Source organism: Dendrobates tinctorius, unplaced genomic scaffold (genome assembly GCF_039654945.1).
Source record: "Dendrobates tinctorius isolate UK_male_01 unplaced genomic scaffold, ASM3965494v1 ptg000250l, whole genome shotgun sequence".
Taxonomy (NCBI): Eukaryota; Metazoa; Chordata; class Amphibia; order Anura; family Dendrobatidae; genus Dendrobates; species Dendrobates tinctorius.
Window position 1 is genome coordinate 41085010 of NW_027361917.1, and position 15135 is coordinate 41100144.

General features: G+C 43.0%; 1 protein-coding gene across 1 annotated transcript in view; it reads right to left on the reverse strand.

Moving 5' to 3' along the window:
- Positions 1–1231: 1231 nt before the first annotated feature.
- Positions 1232–15135, reverse strand: part of CUNH1orf198 (chromosome unknown C1orf198 homolog) — a 47960-nt gene continuing 34056 nt past the window's right edge. Inside the window, exons 3-4 of the mRNA XM_073557638.1 lie at positions 10813–11424; positions 1232–5017 (exon numbers count right to left, since the gene is read on the reverse strand). Coding sequence (XP_073413739.1) covers positions 4961–5017; positions 10813–11424 — 669 coding nt within the window. The 3' untranslated portion in view covers positions 1232–4960. The remainder of the gene's footprint in view (positions 5018–10812; positions 11425–15135) is intronic.

The window sequence follows — 15135 nt, forward strand, 5'->3', positions numbered from 1 at the left end:
CATGTTTTATAAAATATGTTGTTTATTAGTAACTAAGATTAATATTGGGTCACAAATTGAGTGGCATTGGGTAATTGGCCTGATAATAGCGCATGGTCCTTCTTCATGCACAGTTATGAGATGTTCAATACATATGGTCTTTATTATGGATACCAAGGAATGTGTTTGTATTAGACATCAGCGGTCATTAAAGAAGCTCTCTAATCACAGTTTTTATCCCCTTAATATATTGCAGTCATCATATTATATAGCACTGGGTATTTACAATTGCTCATTTTGCCTTTCTACCCAGCTAATTCTTCTGCTTTACTTTAGGTCTAGGACATCACGTGATTAAAAAAGGACTAGCTGAATCATTCTAAGCTCTATGTAAAACAGGAGGTCTCTTTTCCCTGCATGAGTCAGCACTAGAACTACATGTCTACATCACTGCAAAGTGACTGACAGCGGGAGGAGCAAAGCAGCTGGGTCAAGAAATGAAGAGGAGGTGGAGCTGGGTTATCAGGGACTTTGCAGTGATGTAGAATTGTAGTTCTAATGCTGACTTATGCAGGGAAAAGAGACTTTCTGTTTCTACATAGAGCTTAATAGGATTCAGCTAGTCAGTTTTTAATCACGTGATGTCATAGATCTAATGGAGTAGAATTAACTGGGTACAAAGGCAAAATGAGTAATTGTAAGTACACAGTGCAATATAATATGATATTAAGAGCTTGAAAACATTTATTGGAGTGTTTCTTTAATGGCCATTGAATTGTACGTGAATGCAATTTGGGACCATATACTCTGTAAAATATTGTGCAATTAACCAGATATTGCAGCATTTTGTTACAATTCACACAACTGCTTATCTCATTTCTCAAGACCACATCACGAATAATACATGACAGCTGTCACTCCATTCATTTTACACATAGATTAGTAACAGATTTGCCTTAATAGTAACAGGTTCACCTAAATAAATACACAAAGTGTAAATCTTCCTCTTAGAGCCACTAAATAACACTCCAAAGCACTACGTGTACCTAACGTTTACGATACCATTTATGCAGTGGATGGATATGTTTTAATATAAGGTGGGTTACAAACAATAAGTGTAGCAGATACAAAACTGAATGCTGACCAATATCATCTCCCCAAGACTTAAGGCAACTATGTACATAGACTAAAAGGGCAATTTTGAAGAAATGCCTATAAACCATCTAAAAATAAGGATTCTGCGGAGAAACAGTTTTGTGTAAGTTATATACCCTTTTAATATAAGTCTTTGCATAAACAAAGAATATAAAACAGCTTCTAGGTATAAAAGTGTGCATCTCACAGATCTAAATGAGACTGGTATCTCATGTATTATCTCCGTTCTGCTTCTCATAACAATAGGATTAGAATATTTGATGCTAGAAGTAAAGACCACTGATCCCTATAAAGCCCTGAATCCATTGTGTGTGCAAATTGTATCAGGTAAACAGATAAAGACCCGAGACCAAATTGTATTAAGGTGAATCATTAAACTGCCAGAAAAAGAGGAAGTAGATATTACACACTGTACGTAATAATGCGAGCCGTCACCTACTGTATGAAGCCGACTCAAAAGTAACATGCAATACAAGGGTTAGTTAAATACTGACTTAAATAAATGGCCCACTAAGTAAAAATATAACAAGGCCTGAGATATAAACGTGGATACAACTGTATGATAGAAGAAAATACTAAAAAAAAGTGTCACTGTATTAAAATTATAGGAATTTTTTTTTTATACATGTGCGACCTGTGCAATCTCCTGATTTCAATAAAATTGTTTGGTTATTTCTTTTTTATCTTTTATCAAGTTTTTTTTCTTATTGGAATTTTCAAAAGTTTAAACGGAATATCTACTACGGAAACAGCTTTATTAACGTATTTGAAAATGGATTTTGTAAAGCAGGCGACCACTTTAACAAAGAATATACATTATTAACTGATGTAACAAAGTAAGAAAGGTTAGTTTCTCTTAATCACAAAAGGATAATGAATTGTAAATCATCTTTAGAATACTAAATATGTATTAACTGACATGTAAATCACATGACTTTGAAATAACATGAATGGTTTTTGTTTTATAACATTTGCTGCTTTTTTAAATTTAATTTACAAAGTCTGTTAAGCCTTTTTTACAAGTAAAATACAGATTACTTATGCTTGTCCACCATGTACTTATGAGAGAGAGAGAGAGAAAAATTTTGGGGGAAAATGGGGGTGCATCTTATAATGTGTATATACCTTCCCGGCCGCGGTGGAGCAGGGTCCCAGGGTCACTGCTGGAGGAGGAAAGAGTGGCGTGTTGCTGCAGGCTGGGATGAGGGGGTGTTCCGGTGTGCACCGCCGCGGGTGAAAATGGCTGCGGTTCTCTATGATGCGGGGGAGGGGCTCCGCCAGCAATTTGTGAAAGCTCAAAGTCCCCCCGCATATCCATTACTGCGATGCAGTGGCCTCTGGGAAAATGGGTACCGGGGGCGGTACATGCGCAGATTGAGTTCTCGGCAACGAGGTCTCGTCCTGATATCTTGGGACACGTGATCTCCGCACCAGAGATCTCAATCTGAGCATGTGCCGCCCCCCCTGCGGCCATTTTCCAAGAGTCCCCCACACATACGTTACTGTGATGCGGTGGCCTCCAGAAAAATGGCCACCGGGGGCGACGCATGCTCAGACTGAGATCTCGGCAATGAGATCTCAATCTGGGCATGCGACACCCCCGGCAGCCATTTTCCCGGAGGCCACCGCATTGCAGAAATGGATATGCGGGGGGGTGGGGCTCTGGGCTTTCACAAAATGCCGGCAGAGCCCCCACCACCATAGTCATTTTCACCCGCAGCGGAATACCCCAGTCCGCAGCAACGCGCCACTCTTGCCTCCTCCTGCAATGACCCTGCTTCACCGCAGCCACCACCCCCGGTAAGCAATAAGATGCATGGATTATAAGAGGCACCACCATTTTATTAAAGAAAGCGTTTTTTTTTTTTTACTATTTTTCTCCTCAAAAATTGGGGTGCGTCTTATAATCCGGTGCGTCCTATAATCCGCAAAATATTGTATGTATTGTATATATATATATATATATATATATATATATATATATATATATATATATATATATACACACACACATATGTGTGTGTTTGTGTGCAGTTAATATATATATTTTGACAAACTGATCAAATCTTTTTCCGTTGACATGCTAAATGTAACAGAATACGTATTGTTGTGCAACAGATATACCTAGCTATTAAAGAATATGAGAAAAAGATTGTTTTATATATATATATATATATATATATATATATTTAAAAAAATCCACCTATGTTTTGATATATTTAGTTTTGATATATATATATATATATTACCTCCACATCTTACTGACCAATTTGACCTGTTATCGGGGTTTTAGACCTATGAGAGGAGGTTCTTTCAAGGTTATAATATTAAAAACTAACGTCTAGGTAGCTATAATGCTCGGTGGAATTTGATTGCTCCTGATATCAGATTCCCAAAGAATTCCATTTTTCAAAAGCAGTACAAACCTATAATGCCTTAGTACCCCAGTGACCAGCAGCACAGAAATGATGGCCGTTTTGTTGTAATATTGAAGTTGAAAGCATTAGACAAGAGGAATACGATCAATATCATCTATCAGGGCTCTTGTAATGCATGTGACTTGCCCCTAAATTCTGCCTCAGGCGTATGTAGTGGATAACCTGTTTACACTACTGTCATCGTATCTACAGTATTTGTCACGGAGTTAGGCTGGTTTCACACTAGCGTTTTTTAGCGCAGCGCATCGTGCGCGTCCATGCGCATGCGTCCTACGCCCCTATCTTTAACATGGGGGCGCATGGTCTAGCATTTGCACGCGTTCGTATGCGGGTTTTTTTGTAGTGTGCGCCTAGGCGCGCCGGACGCAACCTGTTGCATTTTTGGTCCGTCCGACCCGTGTCAAAAAAACGCATACGTATGCTTGCGCACAGAATGCGCCAAAAAAATCACATTACATTCTATGGGAACGCAGACGTGCACATGGACATAAATTAATAAGTTTTGTTGTCAATTTGCATGAACATGGAGGTTGTCACCCAACAGATTTGAGAATATTTCTATTTACCATTAAATACAATTTTTTTCTTATTTTTTATCTATTTAGATATGTGAGATGATTTAATCTCCAAAGAGAAGTCCAACAATACTAGTATCAGGTAGAATACTTTGATTTAAAGGGAATCTGTGACCATTTTTGTCCCACCTAATCTGAGCACATGATGTAGTGGCAGAGACCCTGATTCCACTTAATGTACTGCTTTGATAAAATTAGTCTTTTATCACCAGGAGATCATTGCTAGATAACTAGTAAACTTGCTGTAATGTAATCCAACCACGTCCACTCCACTGATTGGCAGCTTTCTGCCTATGCACACTGTACACAAAAAGCTGCCAATCATTGGTGTTGGCGGGGTTATACATAGCTCAGCATTCAGAGAACTGCTAGATCGGCGGCTGATAAAACAGTGATTTTAACAAAACTGCAAAAAGCAGCCCAGTAAGTGACACATCACTGGAATCAGGGTATCTGTATCTACCCCTACATTATGCTGCTCGCAAACGGGGTAGGAAAAACTTTGTGACAAATTCTCTTTAATTATATAGGCATTTTAGTATAATTTCAAGGGTACTAGTGTAACAAAATGACTAAACCTTGTAGGAAACAGGATACAGGCACAGTATAGGCACCATGAAAAAACACCTTGACTTCACCAAAACCAGTACATAAAAGGTTTAGCTAACAAATTCATCACAAAAGTATAGAAAATAAGGAATATAGTTTTATAAAAAGCCTTATAGGAAGAGATTGCAGGTTACAGCTAAACCATCCGATAAAGAAAATAGCACGTCTCCCAACAGATTCCAACAGCACCGATGATGAGCCTTGTTACCAGTTGTCAAGGAAATCAAATCCAGACTTCAAGAGTACACTGCTAGTGTTAATCTGCGGAGGAAAGAAGAATTGTCGGAAAACGGTGACTGATTAAATTATTCATTGACATGTGAATGGTTCTGAAGCATTGTACATGGCTGTGTATGCTCTCAAATGCTATGCAATATATCTGATCCTCCTACAATGGGAATCGGCTAATGATTTCTGTCAATACTATGACTGTCTGAGGGTGGGGGTAAAAAAACTTGGATTCCACCCTGCATGTGAAAATTGGGTCTATAGGATGGGTCAGTGTTTAACTGTAAAAAAAATGATATTTTATCACAAAAATATACTTGTGACATGTTAAAGGAAACCAGTCACCAGTTTTTTGCCTTATAAACCATGACCACCACCTTTACAATCAGGTAAATAGGGGTTCTATAACCTTTACACCCACATAGGTGCCTCTGCACATTCTCCAAAAAGTGCTTTATTCATGTCCCCCACTGCATGCAAATTGTGTGGTCTGGTCCAAAGGGCGAATCTAGGTCACATTCAGCGCCGCCCCGGTCTTTTCAAATGCAGCCTCTTTTATTAGGATGTAAGTAGATGACATCTCCTACATCATCCACACGGTGGTCTCGTGCCTGCACAGTGGAAACAGAAACTGTCAGCACACTGTCATGTAATGTGCAGGCTCTGGCTTTACTTGTATGTCCCCAGCTCCCTGGCTGTTCAGTAAAGCAGAGTTAGTCGTGCCTGCGCAGGTCTCTGACTCCACTGCGCAGGAGCGAGATAGGAGATGTCATCATAATAAAAGAGGCGACATTTGAAGGGCCGAGCGCAGCGTTGAGCACGATCTAGATCAGGGGTGGGCAATTAATTTTCCCAATAGGCCACATGAGAGACCATGACTGTTGTGGATGGCCGAACCAATAGCATGAAATTCTACTCAATATTAATTTATTAATATTAATTGTATCACTTAATATTGAGCATAATTAAGAATGCTGACACCCCCCTATATATCTTTGAACCCCCCACAGCCCCTTATATTCAGCATGAGCCTCACACAGCCTACTACATATGCGGCATGAGCCCCACACAGCCTCCCCATGTACAGCATGAGCCCCACACAGCCTCCCTATATACGGCATGATCCCTACACAGCCTCCCTATATACAGCATCAACCCCACATAGCCTCCCTATATACGGCATGATCCCTACACAGCCTCCCTATATACAGCATTAACCCCACATAGCCTCCCTATATACGGCATGAGCCCCACACAGCCTCCCCATGTACAGCATGAACCCCACACAGCCTCCCCCATATGCGGCATGAGCCTCACACAGCCTCCCTATATACGGCATGAGCCCCACATAGCCTCCCTATATACGGCATGATCCCTACACAGTCTCCCTATATACAGCATCAACCCCACATAGCCTCCCTATATACGGCATGATTCCGACACAGCCTCCCTATATACGGCATGAGCCCCACACAGCCTCCCCATGTACAGCATGAGCCCCACACAGCCTCCCCATGTACAGCAGGAGCCCCACACAGCCTCCCCATGTACAGCATGAGCCCCACACTGCCTACCCATGTACAGCATGAGCCCCTCACTGCCTACCCATGTACAGCATGAGCCCCACACTGCCTACCCATGTACAGCTTGAGGCCCACAAAGCCTTCCCATTTTACAGCATGAGCCCCACACTGCCTACCCATGTACAGCTTGAGGCCCACAAAGCCTTCCCATTTTACAGCATGAGCCCCACACAGAATCCCCATGTACTGCATGAGCCCCAGTTTCTCCATATACTGCATGATGCCCCACACTTTGTCCCCATAAACTGCATGAGCCCCACATAGCCCTCTTATATACAGCATGAGCCACACAGTCTGTCCACATACTGAATGAGGCCCAACACAGCCTCCCATATACTGCATAAGGAACCCACTGCCTCTCCATATACTGATTGAGCCCCACACAGCCTCCCTGTATATTGCATGACAGTATACAGCCTTCCCATAGCCTCCCATTGTGCAGCATGTCACCCCCATAGCCTCCCCATGTGCAGCATGATACCCCCATAGCCGCCCCATGTGCTGCATGTCACCCTCATAGAATCCCCATGTTCACTCCCATATTCATACATACGAAAGAAAAAAAAACAAAACACCACATACTCACCTCGGTGCCGTTCCCAGGCGCCATGCTTCTGCTGCTGTCTCGACTCTCTGGCGGTACACAGCTGACGAGATGACATGACGTCATCGCGTCAGCTGTTTCACACGCTGATTGGTGGAGGAAGTGGCCAATGCTGACTGCGGGAGACAGCAAGCGGGCGGGCCGCACTTTGCCCAGGTCTGATCTAGATTCACCCATTGGGCCGGACCACACAATTTGCATGCAGTGCGGGACATGAATAAAGCACTTTGTTGTAGGTATGCAGAGGCAACTATGTGGGTAGAAAGGGGTTGTAGGAACCCGTTACATGATTTTAAAGGTGACGGCAGGGTATATAAGGCAGAAAATTGGTGACCTGCTCCCTTTTAAAGATTTTCTTTCTGAAATTTCTAGAGCTTTAGGTATAACACTATTTAGCTAGATATTTTCAGTCTCGCCACAAAAGTGCTACAAATTTAAATAAAATCTTGGTATTAGAGTAATCGGAGGAGAGACATAACATTTCATTTACAGCACAGCTAGCATGACTGCATTGCTAATGGGCACTGGCAGGAGATTACAGTCATTACGTTCCCAGTGTTTAAAATCGTATCTGCCAATTATGAACAGTCATTTCCTTCCACGAGGCACGCTGGCCAATTATCCCAGACAATTCTATTTCGCTGTGTATTTATTTATTTTGTGGATAACAAACCCTAGGAAAATTAGATTTCAGGGACCATGGATGTTGTGGCATCACAATGAAGACTCCCCAGTACAAAGCAATAATGAGCAGATGGCAGCTGATCTGCTGCTGTCGGCATCTGACCATTCCGTAGTATACTGCAACATTGTTTCCACAGCATAGTTGTGATTCTACGTAAAACAGGTCTGTTACCTTTTTTTTTGCTAATTTTCTTAAATCCAAAATAACTTATTTCATGCAGTAAGAGAGATGGACAGTAACAGTGCTGTAATATGGCCACAAATTGTATCTTCAGAGATGAAGAGGGCTTGAACTCTAGCGCCACCTATTGAAAGTATCAATCCTAAACGTCAATATCAAGCCATTAATGAGCCTGGCCACATGACTTAGGATAAAAATCAAACCAGATACTCCATGTGTAGACACGTTTCGAGGTGCTTGCCCCTTCTCAATGCAAAGCAAGAGGTCTGATTTGGATGGACGAAAAATCTCTGATGGGGGTTTAAGGGTTGACGTCTCTCCTTGTGGACAGTGCCAAGTCCATGTAAGGACACTTATAGGCCATGCATGCTCCTCTGTGAAATTAAATATGCAAAATGTCTCTTCAAATAGGAAGAGGCAAAAACTCTGGTTGGAAGTAGCAATCCTAAAAATAATATGGTCCTAAAATCCAAAGCATAGATTGCATACACAACACTACTATACCATGACAAACAGTTCCCACATAATACCTACATATAGTGCCTATAAAACAGTATGAAGACTACATCATTCTGCCATATAGCACCAAACAGTGAACGCACAATTCTACCATACAGTGCCAACAGAAAAGTGCTAAAATAGTGATCAAATCATTATCTAAAACTCCTACATAGTATTATAAATGGTCCTATGATTTGAATTAAGACTAAAGCGTTGGTAGGGCGGTATAGGTCTCTAAATGGTGGAGGCCCAAAGGCGATTGCCTCCTTTTGACTAATATTAAAAATCCACCTTGATTATTATCATAACTGGGTTCCTCTATCATCTACATGGAAAACATAGTGGGTAAACTTAGCTACATTTGCTGGTCTTAAATTAGCAATTTCCTCCACCCTTTCTTGTGGACTTGAGACATTTTTGTAATGTATAGAAGATTAGTCATCTGAGCATCCATTAAGTTATCATACAAGCCTGGCAAGCAGTGGCTTCCTCTGGTAAAATTACCGTATTTTGCAGATTATAAGACGCTCCGGATCATAAGACCCACCCAAATTTTGAGGAGAAAAAAATAGGAAAAAACCTTTTTTTTAATAAAGTGGTGGTGGCTTCTTATAATCCATGCGTCTTATTGTTTACCGGGAGTTGTGGCTGCGGTGGAGCAGAGTCCCAGGATCGTTGCTAAAGGAGGCAAGAGTGGCACATTGCTGTAGGCCGCAGGCTGGGATCAGGGCGTGTTCCAATGTGCGCTGTTGAGGGTGAAAAAGGCTGCGGCGCTCTGTGGTGCGGGGGGCTCCACCTGCATTTTGTAAAAGCCTGGAGCCCCCGCGCACATCCATTACTGAGATGCGGTGGCCTCTGGGAAAATGGCCGCCGGGGGCGGCACATGCTCAGACTGAAATCTCGGCAACGAGATCTCGGGTGCCGAGATCTCGTCTCCGTAGATCACGGGATGAGATCTCGTTGTCGAGTTCTCAATCTGAGCATGCGCTGCCCCTGGCAGCCATTTTCCCAGAGGCCACCACATCGCAGTAATGGATGTACAGGGGGCACCGGGAAAATTGCCGCTGGGGGCGGCACATGCTCAGATTGAGATCTTGGCAACAAGATCGTGAGTGCCATCTGCATCTGACAGAGTTCTCAACCTGAGCATGCGCCGCCCCTGGCAGCCATTTTCCCGGAGGCCACCGCATCGCAGTAATGGATATGTGGGGGGAACCGAGTTTGTACAAAATGCCGGCAGAGCCCCCCTACACCAATGAGCACCGCAGCCATTTTCACCTGCAGCGGCGCACATCCCAGCCTGCAGCAATGCATCACTCTTGTCTCCTCCAGTAGCGACCCTGCTCCACCGCGGCCGGTAAGTTATATCCGCATTATAAGGCTAGTTTCACACTAGCGTATTTTCCATGCAGCGCACGGCGCCACTAAGCCCCGCCCCCTGCCGGCTCCCTGCCCGCCCCATCCGGTCATCGCCGCCTACTATCGCACACGGCCGCATGCGATCTGCGCACCCTATCTTTAGTATAGGGTGCGCAGACTGTACGCTGGCCCTGCGTTAGTAGGATTTTAGCGTGCGCTGCGCACTTTTGATGGTGCGCCCGTGTGCGCCGAACGCACCATGTTGCATTTTGGCGCGCTCGGCGCACCTTCAAAGGTGCACAGCGCACACTAAAATCCTACTAGCGCACGGTCTGCGCACCCTATGCTAAAGATAGGGTGCGCAGATCGCATGCGGCCATGTGCAATAGTAGGCGGCGATGACCGGATGGGGCAGGCAGGGAGCCGGCAGGGCTTAGCGACGCCGTGCGCTGCATGGAAAATACGCTAGTGTGAAACTAGTCTAAGACGCACCCCATTTTCCCCCCAAATTTGGGGGAAAAAAGTCTTACAATCCGAAAAATACTGTAGCGGTTTGCTGTGGGTGTTGCACACTGTTGACCATCGGGGGGGGGGTGTTTGTATTCTGCAATGGAAAGCCTATAACGAAACAACTATGCAACAGAATCCAAAAGAACCTACGGATACATAAACCGTTTCTAACGAAGAGAAGCAATTTCAAAACCCTTTATATTTCAATTGTACTCATGCTCAGCATAGTGCATAGTGAATATCTCTAGTATTTTCAGAAGGTAGAGGGACAAGTGCTTCCCGGTTTTAGCACAAGATCTGTCTCTCATGGTTTTGTCTACCATAAACCATATTCTAAGAAGATGAACAGAAATTGCAAGAGAACATTTGTTAACAAGTCTGACTATTTGACACATCTTACACTGACCTGTGAAAACAGCTGAGGTCCTGAAGAACAAGCCTCATTTTCAGGTTCCTTACTGATCTCTGTTACTGGCAGCATTCGTGCTGGTGGCTCTGGAAGAAAGACATCATCTAGAGTGCTGACAGAAGACTGACTTTGTCTTGGTGTCTGCAACGCTAAAGAAACACTACTTGGATTGGTTGTCTTTGGCTGCTTAGTGACCACAGATGGCTTTTCAGACACAAGAGACTTCTCAGGTTTCTCCGCCTTTGTAACTTCCTTCTCCTTTGGGAATGAATCTTGTCTACAGAAGATGGGAAGTGGTTTCTCTCCCTTTTCTAAGGACTTTATTTGACTGGGTGTCAAAGACTGAAATTCTGACGGTGAACCTTCAACTCTAGAACGTTCCATGCTTATTTTCCAAAATGCCGATTCTTCTTCTTTTCTGACTGGTGTAGACCCATCACAATTAGGTGTCCTGATTCCCTGAGATGGCTTGGCTGCTGAACTTCCAAGTGGAGTCTTAATTTGGTTGCTTTGGTTGGCCGATTTGGGAGTTTGCTTCTGCTCACTCTGTACAATAGTGCTTGCTGGTTCTTGAGAAGTCAACGAGGCAATACTGAAGTCTATCTGACTCTAATGAGAAACAGAAGAAAATGAATAATGACATGTTGTTCCTATTCAATAATTTACATCATCCATTGCCAATAACAGATGAAGATAAGGCTGGTGAGTGTAACACAGGGAGCTTAGATTAGTGACACCACTCCAGTGGTAAAATAAAATAAAAAGCACTGGAGTGGTGCTTTCATTACATACAGCCATCCGATTACTAATCCAACACCACTATGGCTAGCCAACTGGCTGAAAATACCAAAACATTTAGCCAAAGGCAATAAAAGTGGTAAAATGATTATTTACCTGCCAAATGTCCTGCTGCGCTGTTGACTAATGATAATCTTCATTTATCTGGTTACAGCAACGAATGCAGCAGCCAATCAATGCCCTCAGTGATGCATGGGATTGGCTGCAACCATCACACAAGTCATTCCTACAGTCAAACATTTGAAGACTGTTGACAAACTAACAATACCTTCCCTGCCAATGGACAATTTTTTGTTATGTCTGAAAATTTTTTTGGGGGGTACCAAAAATAGTTAAAAAAAACACTAAATGTAGAAATGATGAAAGTAAACAATTAGTTTAACTAAGGTGATTGTCAGTCTTGCAGAGAAAAGAACGGGTTAATTATCTTACAAAGTCCTTTACTTTCACTGGAAAAAGACTAGCGGTCCCCATACACAATAGATGTAAGTCAGCCAAACTTGCTGATTTTAGCAGGACTGGCCAACTTTTTAATGTTAATGAAGGCCTCCCCTGCTTTTCCCCAGACAGATAATGTCAAGTTAGATAAGCATTAGGCAGTACAAAATCAAGTGCGGGATCCTTTTCTCCTAAGTAGAGATAAGCCACTGCCAAAGTCTGGCCCGTGTTTTAATGGGGTTGTGCACTCCTCGGACCACCCCTTCTTGAAGACTAATTTCCTTAAGGCCACGTCTCACATAGCGAGATCGCTAGCAAGACCACTAATGCGTCACCAATTTTGTGACGCAACAGCAATCTCACCTACGATCTCGCTACATGTGACACATAGCAGCGACCGGCCCCCCACTGGATATCGTTGATCGTGCTCGAATGTCCTGGGCCATTTGTTCATCGTCGGCGTCCCGTTGGCCAGCATGCATCGCTGTGTTTGACGCCGACGAGCGACCTTGTTCTCGACGCAGAACTCCGGGATGCAGGCTGGAATCGTTCAGGATAGCTGCTGTGTGACAACGCACCAGCAATCCTTACCAGGTCGCATCGTTGTCGGGATCGCTGGTGCGTCGTTGAAGAGATCTGCCTGTTTGACATCTTACTAGTGATCATTTAGTGACGCACCAGCGATCCCTACCAGGTCGTATCGTTGTCGGGATCGCTGGTGCGTCGCTATGTGAAACAGGACCCTTAGTGTAAAATATACTGTGAAACAGATGGCTCTATAAAGAACCTCTCCTCCATTGGTCAGTCTGGAGCAGACCATACATGTCAAATACATATTTAGGGAATAAAAAAAAATATTGGAAGTGCTTCTTTAAGTTAAGCACTATATTCTTTAAATATGACAAATGGTCATTTTTTTTACTTTTATTTAATTCCCACTGCTCCATTATTTTTCTAAATCAGTAATACAGAATACTCGAGGGAGTAGCGGGAATAAAATAAAAGAGAAAAAAAAGGCCACTTTTGACCTGGTGACAGGTCACATTAGCTCCATAGGCTTACAATGTACAAGCTACGTCCGGCTCAGTGTGATCTGGGGAGTCAGAAGTCACCTGAGAAGAGAACCAGAGCAGTGCCAGAAACTGGGGAACATGACAATCAGTAAGTATTTGGTTGCACTTACACTACATTACATAGATATTTAAACATAACAAAATTATGACGTACCATTGAACGCGGTCTGCAGCGTTCGGGGGTGCGTCACGAAGTAACACATCATGCCGATTTCGGCATGCATTTGGATGCGTTAGTATCATTGCGGCCAATGGGTGCATTAACGCATCCATTACATAGCGTTACTGCCGCTATGTAACGGATCCCGTTGAATGCAGGGCCACTAACGCAATGTGAACCTAGCCTAAGATGTAGGAAAGGGGACAAGGGTGCTCCTGAGCCTCTTCCCCTACCCTGCAGGCCTGTATTCTGACACCCCAGCTTGTAGATGAATTTGTTTCAATGTTAACCCTATGACTTTTAAAAATGTACACGGATGGAACACGCACGCCATCCATGTGCGGTACTTGTTTACAGGGACCCATTGACTTGCATGGGTCCGTGTGATCGGTGCTGTTGCTTAAAAACGGACATGTCATCGTGTTTTTCCCATGGACACACGGACCGTGAAAACACGCTGACATGTACATAGATCCATTCATTTGAATGAGTCTACGTGTGTCAGTGTCTCTGGTACGTGAGAAAACTGTCACCACACGTACCAGAGACACTGACGTGTGAAAGTGGCCTTAGGCACCTCAAATATCATAGATCTGAAACTTTGTGAGGCTGCAATTGGCAATTTTCTGTGTGGGCAATTTTCCGTGTGGGAATTTTTGAGGGAACCCAAAATAGTAGTGCATGCAAGACAATCCAGGAATCTCACAGAATGGGAAGAATCTTTCAAGGAATAATGGATGAAAATCCCACAAACAATTCAAAGACTCTTGGCTGGCTTCAAAAAGCATTTACAAGCTGTGATTAGGGATGAGTGAATAGCTTTGGATAACTCCTTATAGTGCTTACTGAATAGCTGCAACGGTAACCCAGATACCTGGAGCGCTCCCGATGATCAGCTGTTCGGCGCCGCAGCTGCGTGCGGCTGTGTGACAGTCACAACACATGCATGGAGAGCCAAACAAACAGCTGATCATCGGGAGTGCTCCAGGTATCCGAGTTACCGTTGCAGCTATTCGGTAAGCACTATAGCTATTTGGATAAGAAGTTATCCAAAGCTATTCTCTCATCCCTAGCTGTAGTACTTGCAAAAGGGGGTGCTACTAGGTACTAGCCATGCAGGGTGCTCAAACTTTTGCATCTGCCCGTTTTCCTTGTTGTAATTTTTGAAACGTAAAAAATGACAATATTTTTTTTTTTGCCCGAAAATGCAAAGGAAATGTCTAACCGTTAAGCCTTTTAGAGATCATTTCAACTTCAGCTTCCTTAACTGGTCACAATACCAGTAATATTGACCAGGGATACCCAAACTTTTACATGCCACTATAAATAGGTCTCTAACAGGGCTGTGGAGTCGGTAAGCAAAACCTGCGACCGACTCCTCATTTTCCCTTACACCGACTCCGACTCCCACATATATTGCTTATATTTAAGTGAAAAATTTATTGTAGTACAATGTGAACATCAGACATATAATCACTTTTATGATACAATAATCAAGATATTTAGATAGAACATAAGATATATTTATTGGAATACAACTTTAGAACACAAAAAACTGTAATAAGTTGCAAATATGTAATACACTATGTAATATCGATTACATATATATATATATATATATATATATATATATGTATATATATACAGTTGTGGCCAAAAGTATTGACACCCCTGCAATTCTGTCAGATAGTACTCAGTTCCTTCCTGAAAATGATTGTAAACACAAATTCTTTGGTATTATCTTCATTTAATTTGTCTTAAATGAAAAAACACAAAAGAGACTGAAGCAAAAAGCAAAACATTGATCATTTCACACAAAACTCCAAAAATGGGCCAGCCAAAAGTATTGGC